Source organism: Callorhinus ursinus, unplaced genomic scaffold, assembly GCF_003265705.2.
Source record: "Callorhinus ursinus isolate GAN/ISIS: 27379988/994484 unplaced genomic scaffold, GSC_fseal_2.0 scaffold2, whole genome shotgun sequence".
Lineage (NCBI taxonomy): Eukaryota > Metazoa > Chordata > Mammalia > Carnivora > Otariidae > Callorhinus > Callorhinus ursinus.
This window is the reverse complement of record NW_027397064.1, coordinates 724,537-742,004: the sequence shown is the minus strand read 5'-3', so window position 1 is coordinate 742,004 and position 17,468 is coordinate 724,537. Positions and strand designations below refer to the sequence as shown.

Here is a 17,468-nt window from a genome sequence, read left to right as displayed (position 1 = left end):
CAGAGGAGAGTAAGGACACGGAACAGCTGGATGCACAGTGGGGTCCAGGACGGGGACCCTGACATGGTGAGGGCAGTCGTGGGAAGGTGAGCGAAATCTGGGCATGGGCTGGACCAGCAGTGCCGGGTCAGGGCTGGCTCCCAGGCTGGGACAAAGGCCCCACCGAGGTCAGATGGCACCAAGAGGAAACTGTCCGAGGGCCTACGGGAGCTTGGGGGCCAGCTCTGCAACTTTCCTCTAGGTCCAAAGCTACCCAGAATTAAAAGTCTAGTAAAAAACACAGATTTGGATCCTCAAAGACTGTGATTATTGAAATGATCAGTTTTAAACTATAAAGTATGTGTAGTGTGTATTAAAAATAAGAGACTAATGTAGGATTACTGAACTGAACTGGAAGATTTGAAAGAGAGCCAAATAGAACTTCTAAAAATGAAAATGCAACAGCAGGAACTGGAAACTCCTATCAGCTAAGGAGAACACTGGTAACCTGGAAGCAACAGCCGAAGAAATGACTCTGAATGCACCGAGGACACAGGGAGCGGGCAGAGGGGGAGGGTCTGTGTCCCAGAGGGAGGGGGACGAGACCCGAGCAGGAAGAGTCACACGAGACGCCCACACCCAGGCGCACCAGAGTGAAGCCGCAGAGCACCGGAGACGAGCAGAGAGCTGGAGAAGATGGAGTCTGCAGGGGGACACAGCCCGCCAGCCACCAGCTCCTACGTGGCGGAGAGCAAGACGCCGTGCGGTCGCTTCAGAGCGTCCAGAGAGAATACGACTGCTGGCCACAACTGTGGCCCCGTCAGTCGAGAACGAGGGCAGGGGCGCCTGGGGGGCTCAGTCTGTTAGGCGTCTGGCCCTCGATCTCAACTCAGGTCATGATCTCAGGGTTGTGAGTTTAAGCCCCACGTTGGGCTCCGTGCTGGGTGTGGAGCCTGCTTAAAAGAAAGAAAGAAAAAAAAAGAACGAGGGTAAAATCACAACCTGAATAAAGGCAAACAACCAGGGGACATTGACACCGGTGTCCCTCTGCCAGGAAACGTACGGGGTGTGCTGGAGGCGCAGTGGTCCCAGGTGGTGGTCAGAGAAGCAGGGAGACATGATGAACTTGAATGCAGGAAAGGCCACGGACGCAGGGACTACGTAAAATAACAGTGATGGTGTCAAGTCAGTGACCACAAAGGAAGGAGGGAAGGGGGGAAGGGCAGCAGGAGGAAGGACGAGGGGAGAGGCTAGTCAGGGACTGCACGTACACCCCGGGAGGGGCCGGGGCGGGGGCTGCCCAACGGAGCCAGCAGACACAGGACAGCGGCCGGCACAGGTCCGTCTCGGGCAAGCAAGTGACTTTTCGGGAAAGCCATGTCCAAAGGGGTGTGCTGTGTTTGGTCTGCGGCCCCACGTGGGTCCGGGTGGCGTGGGGAGGGAAGAGGCCACTGACCGTGTCACGGGGATGTGTTGACATCCGTAAGGGTCACCACTGGCAACCAGCAACCAGCTGTTATCTTCCACCCAGTGGAGGGGATGGGTGCAATGTGGGGGACCCTCAGTCACGTGGGGACAGGGCAGAAGAGGAGGAAGAACGCAGCACGGAGAGACGCAGAAATGAGTCTGGAAAAAGCAAAGCCACAGAAAACAAGGTGCAACCAAACCCACCGTAAGGACCCGCGTCCACTTAACAGGCAGCCTGTGCACTATCGAGAAAACCCATCATGGAATCCAGCCTCGCGCTGTTTATGGAGGAAGCGACTGGAGAGGAGGCAGCAGGACACTGCGGGTTCCCCGCACGACACACGTAAACGGAAAACCGTGGCTGGACATAAAGGACGGTTCTACACGGTGACAAAGATGTCAATTCATCAAAAGGATGTGATGCTTTAAAGTCTATGCACATTTGGTAAATGTGCTTAACACGCAGGAAATGAACATCGCCAGAGCCAACGGAGGTGACCAGACGCGCCACACGAGGGGAGGGTGGCACGTCCTCCTCAGAAGGAGCAGACAGGGGTCGGCAGAGAAAACCAAATGTGAAGGGCACCACGGGCAAGCCTGGGCGACGGACAGAGGTGTGTGAATGTGGCGGGGGAGGCGCGCTCCCTCAAACGTGCGTGGACGTCCACGCAGGCCGACCGCATTCCCCCCACGATGCCACCGCACCTGTTCTTAGCACAGCGCCATCTGTTAGAAGCCGGGCACAAATGAGAACCATGCGGTCTTGAGGTTGGAAATTAAACAACACAGTGATCACGGGTGACCGGAAAGCAGGAAATGCTTAGAAATGAAAAGCAGTGAAAATGACACGTATCAGCGTGTGAGGCGCAGCCAATACTGAGCCTTCAATGCAGATGTCAGGACAAGTAGGTGCACAGTTTAGGAAGGGGCAAGAGAACAGTCCTGGGGAAAGAGGTAAATAGACAGAAAAGGGGCAGAAACAAATTCTGGAAAAGGAAGGCTACTATAGCTGAAAGTTGATTCTCTGAAACAGCTTAACTGGACAAGTTCCGACACGACTGGGTAAGGGAGCCACCGAGACACAAACGCGCACCGGCAGGGAGAGGGGCCACGGCATGGGTGCGACGAGGAAAACTGGCCGCAGTGGGCGAATCTCCGCGGCCCAGAACTCTGGCAGTCAAGGAAGAGATTACTCTGATCCTGTGCTCACTCCTCCAGAGGTCAGAGAAAGAGGAGACGCCTAACCGTCCATCAGTCCGTCCACCCACCCATCTGCCCACCTTGCCTTTCATCCATCTACCCATCCATCCAATTTCCCCCTCTAAGAATAAACAGGAAAAATACGGTTTAGGAGAAACATGGGCCAAAGCCGTGAACTTCACTAGAAGGGAAAGTCTAAGCTGCCAACAGGCACCTGGAAAGATGCTCAGCACCAGCAGCGACAAGGAAATGATCCGCCCTGCCCTGGGTGCTGTTCACCCCTCCCACTGGCAGAGCTCAAGTGTCAGGATGCCAAGCGTTGCCGAGGCCCGCTGCAGGCAGCTCACCCCAGCCGCCAACCTGCGACAACCCGCTGGTCCCAGGCAGGACAGACAGAGACAGCTCTGCTGTCCCCCACGGCTGGGACCCCCTGTGGGCAGTGGCAACCCCGAGAGCGGCCTGCCCAGCCAGGTCCTCTGTCGAGGGCCGGGAAGAGCAGAGCCCAGGCTCTGCTGGCACAAAGCCCCACCCACTGGGTCGGGGTCATCAGAGCCTGCTGCTGCATATCCTTCCTGCCTGTCCCGCCCCGACTCTAGTATTTGTCAGAAGTTCAGTTTTAAGAACAAAAAGGGTTTTAGGAACATAACTCATTCCATAAATTATCACTCTGAAGCAGAGGGGTGCATCAGAACGAAGGGGGCATGCCTGGCTCAGCTGCTCCCCTGTCCCAGGGTGCGGGCTCCCCACGGCCCGTCTCCCAGCGGGACCCACACTCCAGGGGCGGCTGGCCCTCCGGGGTCTTATGTCACCCTCCACCCAACACCCTCTGCCACTGTCAGCTCCCCCGTCTTGAGCCACCTCAGGGGATTGGCTGGCCCACGCATCGGCGCCGCTGCTGGGCTGGCAATGGGGGCTGGCTCATTCTGTCCCTAGCACCTGGCAAAGGCCGCTGGAGGGTGGAGGCCTCACCGTGTGCTTGCACGAGGGGCAAACAAGAAGAAAGGTCCTTACCCCGTACCGGCAACCTTGTCCGCTCTGCCTGTCATGCAATTACGTGGAATCCGGGGAAAGACAATGACAAACCCAGGGCACAGTGCCCTCCTGGGGGCAGGGTGCTCAGAAGCCTGAGGGGATGGCCCCTGGGAGTCCCAGGAGGAAAGGGGTAAAAGGCAAGCAGAGTGAGCAGCGGTGATGGTTGGTTTCTGCGGGGTCCAGTGACGACCGGGGGACAGTGGAAGGGGTCAGCACCAGACAGCGACCCGGAGGCTGATGCCTGGTCAGCTCACCTCACAGTCACGCAGCAACCGGCGCTGGGCTCTGTTCCAGGGCCAGAGACATGACACGGACTGCTTCTAGGCTCGACTTAAGAAAAACGGACCAGGAAAGGGGGGGAAACTTCATGACTCGAAATATTACCCCCTTACCAGTTGGGATTCTATTCTTTTATTTAATATGTATCTTCTGGGCAGCCCACTAAGTGTAAATCCCGGTTCTACGAACTTGAACAGAGCAGACACCCAACCCCCAGCCTTACAGCATCTCCCACCCGGGGAGGGACCGCCAGTCAGCTAAAACCATACTGGATGAGTAAACCCAACAGAATGTCCGAAGGTGCTAAATGCCATGGAGAAGTACAGAACAAGGTCCTGGGACACGGAGTGCGGGTGGGCAGGCTGCTATGTCCATGCGTGGGGCAGAGGGGCCCTCACCGAATGGGTGACCTTTGAGCAAAGAGCAGGAAGAAGCGGGACGGGCGAAGCCCCGGCTCCCTGGGGAGCAGAACAGGCTGCGGCCAGGCAGGGGGAGAGGGCGGAGTGCCGGGGGGGGAGGGCGGGTCCGGCTGGTGCAGAGCAGAGGGGTGACCTGGTCCATCCTTGGCAGGCAGCAGTGACTCCCCCACAAGCAGGGTCGAGTGGGGGTGTAGGCGAGGGGAAGAGACAAATGAGTGGGAACCCGAACGACAGGGGGGTCCAAGGGGCAAGAGAGGCCGTCCAGCAGCACAGGGAGGGCGGCCCTGCTGCGCCCGTGGCCACGCCCCTCACGGCCAGACCTCTTGGGGTCTTTGTGATCTGGAAGGGGAGCTCAGCTGGAGAAGTAGGTCATTTGATGCCAAAGCACTGCACCCGGGCTGTGGGCCTCCTCTGGGAGCTGGCTCTTCTGGGGGGAGCAATGGGCTGGCCGGCTGTGGGCAGAATCCTGTGCTGAGCGTGACAGACAGGAGACCCCAAGGCCACCTTCATGCCGCGTTCACCCCCACCTGAGTCTGCAGACTTCAGAACCAAACTGGAAATGAGGCTTATCATGTTCAGTCTTTAAAAAGCTAGCCTTAGCAACAGTGGGCAGGAAAACACTCAGAGACCGTCCAACGTTGAGGACGAGAAAACTCTGCCCCACACAGATCATGCTTGGTCCGGTAACAGCTGCTCAGGGCTCCCGCTGTCTTTTTAGGCATGGAAATCGTTTTCTGCTACATAGTTTCGAAGTGCTCACACTTTTGGTGAGAAGGATCAACAGATGACAGCATCCGGACAAAATGGTTATTAAGATACCTTGGCAGAACTTTAGCGATGGTAGCACCAGGCCCCCGTCCTCGGGGGCACCCGTCCCGTCCCCACTGGGGGCCCTTCTCTGGCCGGCACCAGGCGGCCAGAGCCCCCGGGCTGTCACACAGCCAGGTCCCCAGGCCACGTCGGTCACGCAGCAGGTGCGCCTGCCCCTCCTCCCATCCAGAGGATGCAGAAGACATCACAGGAGGGCGATGTGTAGCTGTGTGACCCACACCACTGCACGCAGGCCTGCCCGTGCCCACGAGGCCCTGCCCAGCCTCCCCTTGGCACTGCGCCCGCTAGCTGGCTCCTGCCCCTCTGTTCCCCAAGCACAGTCGGTCCGGCCAGTGCTTCCCCCACAGCCTCTTGGCCTCAGCAGGGCTGCTCCCCAGGGACAGATTTTGGTCCTCGTCCTCCTTCCAGGGGCATCAGCACCGTGGACCACGCCCCAGGGGGCTCTGTGCCCTCGGCCGCAGTCGTAACAGTCAGCCTCCGGGGGCCCTGGGCCACCGCCTGGTGGCTCTTTGAAGCTTCTGCTCCCAGCTCATGCCAGTGGCGTCCTCCGCCAGCTCCCTGCTGTCCCTGAGCACATACACGGCCGCTCATGGCTGGGGCCCAGGCGTGGCCCTCCCCTGCCCCGCCCCCTGCTGCAGGCAGCACACCGCTGTGCTCTGCTAGCCACTGGGAGTGCGTGCTGAAGTGTCTGTCCGACACACCACGCTCCAGCCCTCAACGGCTGTGGGGCAGAGGAGTGGGGCTTGGCCCAACTTTCTTGCATCAGAAAGATTTTTAAGAGACCTTGATAAAACTAGTGCTTCCTGCTCTTTGATGTGCTTAAGGAAAAGAACATTTTCTTGTTGGAGAAGCAAACACCCAGGAAGCAAGAACAGGAATGAGCTGAAAGCCAAGTTCTTTATTGTTATTTTAAAATAACTAGCTGTAAGAATCAAAAAGCTTCAGGACAGTTTGGATATATTACTCAATTGCCTTTAAACTCTAACAAAAAAGGGGGGAGAAGATTGCTTTATGTAAAGAAAGAGTGGGTGAAATGTGGACACTTCAAAACAGATTGGTGTTCTATTCTAGAAGAGTCAAGTGCATTGCTAACCACCTGACCAGGAAGGAGACACGTCACAGGGCTCTGCGGTCTACTGGTGACTTAATTTAAAATGGACACCATGCAGGACAGAAGGCTGTCAGGGGACAACAGAGCCGCCTGAAGCCCACCACCCCCACCCCGACCGCTGGCCACGGCCTGCCCCAACGACAGCCAGGGAGCACGAGCTCTGGACCCCACGGGGCACGTGGGTGCAAAGCAATTCCTCACGGGGAGCCGGGCCCTGGTGCCTCTGACTGCTGGTCCTACTCACCCTTGGTGCAGAGGATCTCGACTCTCCTCCTCCAGCCCCTGAGCTCAGCCATCGAGGGCTACTGCCCCCGGAGGCCTGTGAGGGGTTTCCTCCACCACGGCTGCCCGAAGACTGTGCCCAGTCACCGCCCTCCTCTGGGTGTGTGGGCCGAAGAGTGAGACACCACGGCTTTCCTCCCTGGTGCCACACTCCCCGGGGACACCTGGCCTTCCTCCCCTTGTTGGGCCAGCTCATGCACAGGACACGCACAGAGCTTCCCGAGGATCTGACCCCAAATCAGGCCATGCTCACCCGTGATCCTGCGCTTGTATGGCTGATGCCAGGACCTGGGTCCCGACCTCACTCCTGCCTCCAAATGCTGTGTTGTCAGCTCTGTCCACCCTCAGCCTGGAGGGGCACAGGCCACGCACCTCATCCTGCTGTGTCCACAGTGGGCCTTCTGTGGCTCACCCGAGTTCAAGGGAGCAATGCTGACCGCAAATGGCTTGAGGATAGAGCCCTACGTCCTACCACTGGAGACCTGTCTACATGTCATCATTCCACCCTGTCTTACTGGATGCAGTCAAATTTGATGTGTGCCTTCGAGGGCCTGCCTGAACCCCGCTTTGTATCTCCCGTCAGAGCCCTCCTCAAGTGCCTTGTGGGCCCACCGTCTGCTGCATGTCCCCGCTGGGGGCCTAGGAGGGCAGCCTCGGGGTGAGCCTGAACCAGCTCTCGGAGATGTGCCTCCTGGAGGAACCCTAATAGGCGCTCGAGCTTCCAGGCTGAGACACTGCAGGGACGGAGCCCCAGGACACGTCTATGGCGCATGAGACGGGCCTCAACAGGGGCCTTCCGAGGCCAGGCAGGGGCAGCCCTGCTCGGGGGACGCGGCTGGTACTCCTCACATCACCCTTTCTGGGGCTTCGGGGCCGTCTGGCCTTGGTGTCTCCCAGTAGGGGTCAGTGCAGTGGGAGCGGCGCCCTCCCCACCAGGGCCTCTTTGACTGGAGCCTGGCTTGTAGCCTGACAGCTACTGGGTAATGTCCACCTTGGCCTCCCCGGCATCCACCCTCCAGGCCACTCTGCTCTCCAGCCTTTTCCTGGATGGGACGTCAGGGGTCCTCACAAGTGGCCCGGGGACCCCAGCACTGCCCGCGCCATGTGGGGTCAGCGCTGCACGGCTGGGGTGGTCTGTCCTCCCAAGTTGTGTGTCCTCCGGCCTCATTTCAGGGCCTTGTCACGCGGGCTCCCTTGAGTCTTGGTGGTGACCAGGGGGGGATGACCAGCACAGGGACAACAGCACCCCCCCACTGGACACCCGGGGAGCCTGCCCCGCAGGACTGTGTCCTTGCCGGCTGCAGACCTGCACATGTCAGTTTCGTCTCCTGAGGAAGGGGCTGTGAGTCTCAGGGGACAGCGTGGGAGCAGAGCTCAAGGGCTGCCTCCAGGCGTCCCGCACGTGGGCCCCCGGCACCTCCCTCCTCAGGCCGGGCCCTGCCTATGCTCCCTGGGGCAGCAGCTGACTTGCTTCTGGGACCCAGGCGCCCACGCCACAGCAAGCAACAAGGGGAAGCTGTGCTGTAAGGGGCCGGGACCCGGCCTTCAAGGGGGTCAGGAGGTAGGTGTGGGACCCCATATCCAAAGGCCTGCGGATGGGCTTAGAATTTCAGGAAGAGCACATTTCCAAAAATCCTGGTGGAAGCTACAGGTAAGTTCCGTGTCACAAACTTCAGAGGCTCGGCCAACTGCAGAGCATCCTGTCGAGGGCGGCACCTCCTGTCCTGACATCCAGTCCACACCCAGCTGGGCAGCTCTCCCCACCGGGAGCACCAGCCAGGAGGGAGGGGCCCCGGCCCAGTGTCATTCCGGGATGTGATGCTCCCAGGGACTCTCTCCCTTGACCGCTCACTCCCTCTCCCGTCCGGACCCTCTGAGCTCAGCTGTGCCAGCCAGCGTCTCCCTGACGCGCTCCTGCGGCCTCAGTGGGGACACAGCACAGGGGCCCCAGCCTGGGCATCGCTACGGGTTCAGAGCAGGGAGCCAGGGCTCCACGCCCCAGCCTGCAAGACCGGCACAGGGACACCGCCCCCAGAACTTACCTGAGAACCCCCCGAGAACTGACTGTCCACAGAGAAGGAAGAGAAATTAGAATATTCTCAACATGACCCACAGCAAAGGTGAGCACCTTTAAAATACAGGATCCTGAGCCACCTTTACAGAGAAGAGGGTTCTGGGTCGTCCTCTTGCTCACCTCCTTCAGCCCTAACCAGAGAGCCTGGTCAAACGGGTAGCAGTCCTCTACGGGGTGAGCGTTGACCCAGAGCCGGAGCACAGCTGCGACAGGCCTGGGCCCTGAGCCCGCCACGGAGCGGCCCCGGGCCCCTTGGTCCTCCTACCTCGTTGCCCAGCAAAGCAGAAACACATGCTTCCGAGGCGTCGCAGATGGCCGTGAGGTCGTGGCCCCCCTCCAGGGCCAGAACGATCCGGCCGCCAGCCAAGCCCATCAGCTGCTTCGTCAGGTACCCGAAACCTGCAAGAGGAAACGGGAGATGCAAGCGGAAGACAAGGGCGAGCTGTGGAGCCGACGCCTGGCCGCGGATCAAAGCGCCCGAAATGCATTACGTCACATTACAGAGACCCGGGGGCTGGCGCTCTGAAACACATAATAGAAGCCAGGTCTGACCGTAATAAATTCATCGAAGAATTTCAGTTTGGGATTCTTTTTGATCTGTTTGAGAGTAGGAATTACGGTTTTGGTGCTTTGATTTTATAATGCCGCAAATCATCTCGTTTGGGGGAAGGAAGGAACCCCAGGAGGAGCCCCTCAGCTTGCATGCTGGGACCGCGGAAGGGGGAGCATGAGCTCGTCCCCATGGTGTGCCCTCGCAGCCTGGGGACCAGAGGCCCGGGGGTTCTGGTCAGCAGTGTGCTGAGCACAAGCGTGTGCGTGTCCATTCGCGGGCACACGCACCACCGGGAGGGCCCCTCCTGGACCCCCACACCCCAAGTCTGGTGGGTCTGGCTTTCACCGACAACCACAGGGTGCCCCCTGCATCCACATCCCCTCCCATCCAGAGAGCGCCTGGCGGGTAATGGTGATTACCATCCTCACCAGAAGCGTCTGACGTTGATTAGAGCCGAACAAAACCGCGCCACCCTGGTCACCAGCTGCCACCAGCACACCGGGTCCAGGGCTGGGCAGTGCTCCTGGCGCTGTGGGCCTGGCGAGACCGAAACCTCCTGAAGCCTTGGCTTCGTCTCTCTCTGATGGAAACAGTGACGCGGGCCCCGAGTGCACCTGGTCCTGCACTTCACGGGAATGCACCTTCCGCAGAGGGAAGGTCCGTGGCCGCCCTCAATCGAGCACGTCTGGAGACACCATTCTTCCACAGCACGTGCTCACTCTGCGTCTTTCTGTCACATTTTGGTAATTCTCACAATATTTCAAACTTGTTCATTATTATTATTATGTTACGGTGATCACAACTCGCCTACAGCTCACATGACGGTCAGCACATTTTAGCAACAAAGTTGCTTTCAATGAAGGTCTGTACATGGTTTTGCAGACCGTCTAGTGCATGTCTAACACACTACAGTGCACTGCTAACGTCACTCTTCGATGCACTGGGAAGCCCCAAGTTCACCGGCCTGGCTACACTGCGGCACCTGTTTTACTGCGGAGCTCTGGGGCTGAAGCCGCGTTATTTTGGGGTGAGCCCGTAAGGCTCGGAACTTGGCAACGATCTGGCCGCGCGGAGGGGTGCTGGGCACCCTGCTCGCTCTTGGCCCTCTGCCCGGTCACTGCGTGGGCCACTGGGCCTCCGGCTGGGTCAGGAAGTCTCTGAAGTCTGTGCCGGAGCACGGCCCCCAGGAGAGCTACCCTGCGCACCCTGGTCCACACCGGCTCGCCGTGCACCCTGTGTTCTCTGGGGCAGCTGGTGTGGTCATATTTTTAGTTAAGACCTGACGAGGAGAGTTCCCTCCCATTGTTACTAAAGGGGAGGCTTGAAATACAGAGCACACCTGGTCATAAACACAGCAGAACCCAGACTGTGTTCCTGGACCATCTGCAAATCCGACTTACATTTAGCGGAGAGGTTGTAGCCGCCGAGGGGTGTGGGGTGGCCCTCCACAGCGTCGAAGCCTGACGACACGAGCACCACATCTGGGGCAAACTCGTTCGCGATGGGCATGACCACGGTTCTGTAAAGGACAGGAGAGGGGGACACAGGGTCAGCTGGGGACACAGCCATGGAGGAGGGTGGATGGCCACTGACAGAGTCTGCCCTGTCTCCCCTCAAGGTCAGCAGGATAAGGGCTCCATGAGGGAGCTGGGAGATCAACCCAGTATGATCACGGCTCATTTCATTGATATCTTAAATGTCCAAACTGGTAAGCCCCAATATAAATGCCCAGTGAAGCCACAGCACAGGGGTTCTTGAGTAGGCTCGGTGGTACATTCAAGGCAACCTATAACCCCCACGGCACCAGCTGACCAGGCTGCTAAAGGTCCCCCCTTCCCCTCATCCCTGTGCCCTGGCTGTCCTGTCTTGCTCCTGTGGGGGGTGGCTCTGCTCACCCCTACGCTTTGCTTTATGTGGCCCTGATTCAAGACCGGCACAGCCACCGACTGCCCCCAGTACCAGGAACCCAGAGCTGTGTGTCTGAGGGGGTGGGGGAGCCCCTGAGCAGCCCTGGTCTGGAGGGGGCCCTGGTGTGCTCCTTCCACCCACCCGAGGCCACAGCACCAGCCACACGTGACTGGACCCGCACACATGCGTGTAAGGGTGATCGCTGGGCCAATCTGACACCTGGGATCTGTAAAGCGACAACTGGTGATCAAATTTAAGAGAACAGACAGGTTACAAATGTAAACACCACTGGGAAGTTCAGTGGTTTAGGGATACCAGGGAAACAAGGAAACCCGTCCACTTGAAAAGTAGAAAAAACACTTCTTAACAGGAAACAACCACTCACGAGCATGCAGTCTAATTATATCCTATAAATATGTGCTCTGTGCTCTGCGACCGCATTACGACGAGAAGCTAAACAACTTTGTCAGTTAAACTTGCTTTATTCCATTTTGAACGCATCACCACAGACTTCCAGAGTCTCCCTCCTCTCTCTGGGCCGTGTGCCTGCAGCGGGCTGGGAGGCGGCTCGCCATCACCCACGCGCCATGCATGTCCGCGGGACTCCTCACTTGCTCGTGGCCACGGGAAGTCCGGGTTTCCCCAAGTTTCTGTGGCATCAAAGGGCTGCTTCCTGTTCCTGCAGCTTCCAACGGCGTGCAGGTCCTGCTGCTCACCTCTGACTCAAGTCAGTCAAGCAGGTGTCCACAGGCCCACACGGGGAGATGGCGGCATGCCCCCAGCCTGGCCCACGGTCCCCTCCCACCCAGGTCAGCAGGGAACACCAGGGCCACAGCACAGCAGGGCTGGGACGAGAGCCTCCACAGTCTCTCGTGCCTTGTAGTAGCAAATAAAATTTTATACTAATGTCTGCGAAGTCTACTCCATAAAGCACCAGCATCAGCCAACAGAAGCAAAATGAACAGTTTCTCTGCTCAGAATGATTCCGACTGTGATCCTCTCGAGAAGTCCCTCTGGTTCTGGGGGGTGAAGTGATGGAAACTACACACAAGGTTAAGATCCGGCCGCGCATCTCTGCAGGAGGCGTGGGACACGCACGGCCTGATGCTTGAGGACCCTGCCGGCAAGCCCTTCCGAGAAGGATGTCTGCGATGCAGGAGCAGCCTCCGGGGGTCCCTCTGATCAGGTCAGGCACTGAGAAGATCTGCCGTACCGACAGGCCCAACCGCACACGCGGGTGCTCTGCCAGCCGAGAACCTCACCTCTGGACCCTCAAACTGGGTGGCCACAGGCCAGCGTTGGCTCCTGAACCTCACATGGCTTTCCTCTCTCTTCCGAGGCTGTGCCCAGTTCACGCAGCCTCCTCTGGACTGCGTCTGCCCCAGGCTGGTCAAGTGGCTTCAGGGGACCCAGGTCTGCGCCCAGGGGACCATCTGTCAGGGGCCGCAGGAACACCACCTGTGACTCCTGACCAGGGACCAGCAGACATTCCCGCCAACGGCCAGAGAGTGCACGTCATCTTCGGGACACAGGGCCTGTTGCCATGACTCACACTGCCCTTGTCGTGAGAAAGTGGCCACATCTGTATGTGAACACGTGCGCGTGGTACGTTCCACTAAAACTTAAAAAACACGTGGTGGAATGTGGCCTAGGCCCACTTCACTGCTGTCAGAATGACTCTTCAGCACACGACACCTGCCTCACACTGTAACACGCTTCCTCATGTCCACTGGGACACTGCACAAAGTTCTCCGACTCTGTCAACACGAAGTGCACACCAGTCTTCTAAGCAGACCGTTTGCTCAGGGCCCGCGCCGGAGCGTGGGTTAATGGTCCGGCCATGGCGGGACGGCCGGTGTGGGCAGAGGGATGGGGGAGTGCCTCGGAAGCCGGGACAAGAGCCCCGTGTTCACCTCATGGCCAGAGACGCCGTCTGCCTCCCCGCGGGAGGACCCAGTTTCCAGGCAGGGCCGGTCTACACCGGCCAATGCTTTTCACTGCCTGTGCCCTTCCAGAGAGACGGTTTTCTGATTATTTTAATGAAGTTCCTGTCACATAAACAGTCTTCAGGCCGAAGAACGGTTTTAGCCATGTGTTTGGTATGGATCTTACAGCCAAGACCTTTGTTCAGTGAAAAACACAGACACCTTGTGTAGACAGTGGCTCATTCACAAAGCACTTTAGCAGCCATTTTGCAGCAAATGCATGTGGTGGGCCTAGTTCTCTGCTCTGAAGTACTGCTGAGCTATTCCATTTCTAATCCCCCTCACAAAATTAAAAAAAATAGCCCCATTAAAACCTTCATTAGAGGAAGTTAATACCAAGTGAGTCCCTGGTGTCCACACTTGCTGTGTGGCATCACGCAAAGCCAATCAAAACAAAATGTGAAACCCCGTGTCTGCATGTGTGCGTAAGCGGGGCACGGGCCCATCAGACACGCGCAAGCGTGAGCCGTGGACGCACGTGCACACACTCATTCTATTCCCCTGGTTTGGAGCCCTGCAGGTTGTAGTCGCAAACACCAGCTGAAGCTAAGAAAGTCTGCAGTGCTGTTGAGAGCCAGCCGTGCGCCGAGTGGTCTCCAGACTGGTTCTCGGGAGCCCTGAGAAATGTCACCTCCCCTCAACAGAGTCTGCTTCTTCACCTACAAGAAGGAGGCTGAACGCGGCTCTCCTGAGGATCCCGTCAGCCTCCTAGAAACCCCACATCATCATCCTACCCAGGACCCCCATGCTTCATAGATGTCACAATGAAAACGGGAATCTAGCCTTGCATTTTACTTCTAGAATGAAATTTTAACAAACAATGTAGCCTTGGATACAGATGTCAATATTTACAGCAGACCTTCTCTCAAACCATCGCTGTAAGGTGAGTGTTTCTGGGGGTCATCTCTGACCTCCTGCAGGGCAGCCTGAGGGCAGAGGGGGTGGGCTGGGGGCTTCCCAAGGCTGCAGACCAACCACTGTCCCCTCAGAGCCAGGGGGAAGGGCATGTCTCCCAGAGAAGACATGGGCCAGTGTCCGTGCCTGGCACACCCCTTACCGTAGGAAAGCAGAGAGCACACGGCTCTCAGGAGCCACCACCATCATGTCCCTGAGCCCCCTCTGTGTGCCCTGGCTGTGAGGGCTGGGGCTCAGGGACGCAGCAGTCGGAGGGACGGAGCCTGGGCCTGGGAACAGCCCCGGGACGTTGCCCACTCCCTTCCCGAGGCCTCATCAGGGCTGGCTGCCAGTGAGCTGCTCAGGGACACAGCCCTCCCCTCACCCCTGCAGCTCAGTGGCCACGTCGCGGCCTTCCACGGAGGAGGGCTGTGTGTCCAGGAGAGGTGCGAGCTGTCACAACAGATGGGGTGGCCTGAGCACACTTTGCAAATGTGAAGCATGCTTGCTATCAGTCTGGGGCTGTTCCGTGGCGGGGACAGTGCCAGGAGCGTTTATGGGGCACGTCCAGCTAACACCACAGAACATCAGATTACACAGGTGTACAAACACGTCTCCAAAACCCACAGGGGAATCTGAGTGCAGTAACCTGTTCAACAGTTGGTTTCAACTTCTGGAAGGAAATGACTTCTTTGATTTGTCTCCCAACCACAGCCCCACACCAAACTCATGGACATCAGAGGCCTCGGGCCCGTGGCGCTGTCCCCGGGGACTGTGCCTACCCATGCCAGAGAGCACGTGGGAACGTGGGGGGCAGCCCAGGGCCTCCGAGGGCCCCAGGAACACGGTCCACACCGCCGGCCCACAAACACCTCTTTGCACCAGGTGCCTGAGGCCTCACACGGCAGAGCCTGTGGCTTCGTCCTTCTCGTGTGCGTTTGGTCAGGCGTCTGCAGCTACAGAGTTCTCAGGAGGTGGAGCTGCCCGATGGACAGAAGCCACTGTTTCTGAACGGACAGACCCCGTTTCACAGGAGCCTGGTGCCCTCGGTAGCTGATGACACGATTTAAACCACCACAGCATTTTGATCATTGGAAACCCCTTCTGTCGCACGCTGGGCACACCCTGGCTTCGAGGGCCAGGAGGGGACTGGGGCGCTTGCTCTGCGACCTGGGTCGGCCGCACCTGTGCTGCACCTGCGGTGGGCCGGGACTCGGGGCACCTGTGCAGCTGTGACTGCTGGGCTCCGGGGGCTCCACAGGTTGAGAGAGCATCTTCACCGGGTCACTGGGCCCACCAAGCATTCCAAAGCCGCTGAGAGTTGGAGTCAGAAGACAGATAAAAATGGGAACCACGCACTCAGCCCTGGCCGTGCCCCCGACAGCGATGCCCGGCACCCCATTCTGCTCCGTCCACCCCAGGGCACTGTGGCCGGCGAGAGCATACAGGCCGCCAGGGCAAAGCCAGACACTGAGGCCAGGCCCTCAGCCGTCCCCTCTCCTCTCTGCCCCCGCTTGGCACCCCCAGGGCCCCTGGACCCGCACTTCCCAGCTTTCTGTGCTCTGCTCGCCCAGACCCTGCCCTGGTGAGGTGGGGACGCCCCTCCTCTCTCCCTGCTGCCTCCTCAGAGGTGAGGTAAGCGTGCCTTGCTCTGACCCCTGCCCCTCCCTGCTGCTCCTGGCTGGCTGTCACTTGCAAAAGGTGGGGCGCCTGGCTCTGCTGGCTTCTCCACCCCTCCCGTCCAGCATCCCGCCAACATGGTGCCCCTTCCCCTCGGCCACCATGCTCCCCACTGGGCTCAGCATGGCTGCCCTGCCCCCACGTGCTCCGAGCTCTGTCCCGTCACCGCCTTCAGGCCTCTCGGCCTGTCTAGGGCCTGGCACTCTCGGCCAGCAGCCATCCATCTGCTAGCGCTCCCGTTCCTCCCCACCACCAGGAATATACAACAGAGGCGGCACTGCCTGCTGAGGACGCCCCACAGACCCACGCCTGGCATGATGAGCAGGTCTCTGCTGGCCCGGGCACCGCAGCCCAGGCCTCTCCCAGTGGCTCCTTTCTTGCTACGAAGCCAGCCTGGGTCTCTGCCTCAGTGTCCCCATGTTCTCTCCTGAGCTCCTGCCCCACTCTTGGCAGGGCCCTGGCTTCCCTTGGGGAACTCAACTCCAAGCAGCAAGTATTTAGGAGATGGCCCCTCCCCACCCGAGTCCCCCTCAAGGCTCCCACTAGACAGCTGTGGAACATCCAGACCTGCCATGTTGGTCACCTGGGCAGAGCCCCCGACATGCTCCTTGAAGGACAGGGCCACGGTCCCCAGAGGTGGCCTCACACGCCCGTGGGCTCGCACTGCAGGTCTCTTCCCGCGGGGGTGCCTGACAACCCATCCCAGATTCGTTCCTCCAGGACTCAGCCAGGAAGCTCCTGCCCCTCTGCGGGCAGGTGCCCCAGCACCACGTCACTGCACTTGCCCGCATGCACTAGGGCCGCTGGGGGGGGCCCGCTGTCCCGGCTCCGTGCTGCCCTCCAGGAAGGCTGCTAAACATGAGTGTACACACTCCGCTTCTAAATCACCAAAGAACGTGCTGGGTAACACGTCCACGTAGGAAAAGACGTGGATGCCCTTCGAGAGACAGAACTGCCTTCAGTAAACAACGTCCAGGGCTTTGCACCCAACGTCTTCACGACAGTGAATCCTGGACGGAGGCAGAGCCTCTGTGGCTGGACTGGGCAGTGTGAGCGTGGTGGGCACCGCCAAACCGCACACGCCACATGGCTAAGACAGAAAGTGTTCTGTGCATTTCACCACGACAATAAACAAATACAAATTTTTGTTTAAAAAAAAAAAAACACCCGCCCCCCAAAAAAAACACCTTATGGAAGTAACGGAAGTTCAAAGAGCTTCAATCTAGAGCTTCAATCTTTATGTCACGCTTGAAAGGTTGGGGGGGACATGAAACGAGTCTGCCCAGTTGCTCAATTTAAAGGCAAATCTCAAGTCATTAAAAGATTAAAGTTACCACTTCAAAATATCCAGTTTCTCTGACATCTTTGATAAACTTTATAAAATCACACTTAAATGGAAGTTACGATCTAGAAGCACACGTAATCCCAGTTTCATTTCCTGACTGCACAGGCGACCCGCTCGCCCCCAGACGGCAGGCAGGCGAGGGCTGAGGGCACATCGTGGTGTCCGTCCGCCCAGAACCCTCGCCTCTGCTCAGCAGACTTCAAAGCCCGTCTGGCGGCGCACTGGTTTGAATTAGGGTCGCCGTTTCTCAATCTGAGCCCGGGGAGAAAGTGCGGCTCCTTCTGGATTTCATTAGGGGCACCTTTCTTATCTCTTCTTCATCTCAGGCTTGATCTCCTGAAATGCAACGTGGCAGGCAACGGGTCTGAGTAACAAGGTGCTGCCTCCAAGGCACACACTGTCCCCGGGGGCCCGCCCCCCCCCCCCCCC

General features: G+C 58.6%; 1 protein-coding gene across 11 annotated transcripts in view; it reads right to left on the bottom strand.

Moving 5' to 3' along the window:
- HDAC4 (histone deacetylase 4) overlaps positions 1 to 17,468 on the bottom strand; it is a 258,026-nt gene that overhangs the window by 7,171 nt on the left and 233,387 nt on the right. For all 11 annotated transcript variants that reach the window (XM_025888741.2, XM_073905783.1, XM_073905787.1 and 8 more), the window contains 2 exons: positions 10,628 to 10,746; positions 8,940 to 9,073 (listed from right to left, as the gene is read on the bottom strand). In XM_025888741.2, coding sequence (XP_025744526.1) covers positions 8,940 to 9,073; positions 10,628 to 10,746 — 253 coding nt within the window. The remainder of the gene's footprint in view (positions 1 to 8,939; positions 9,074 to 10,627; positions 10,747 to 17,468) is intronic.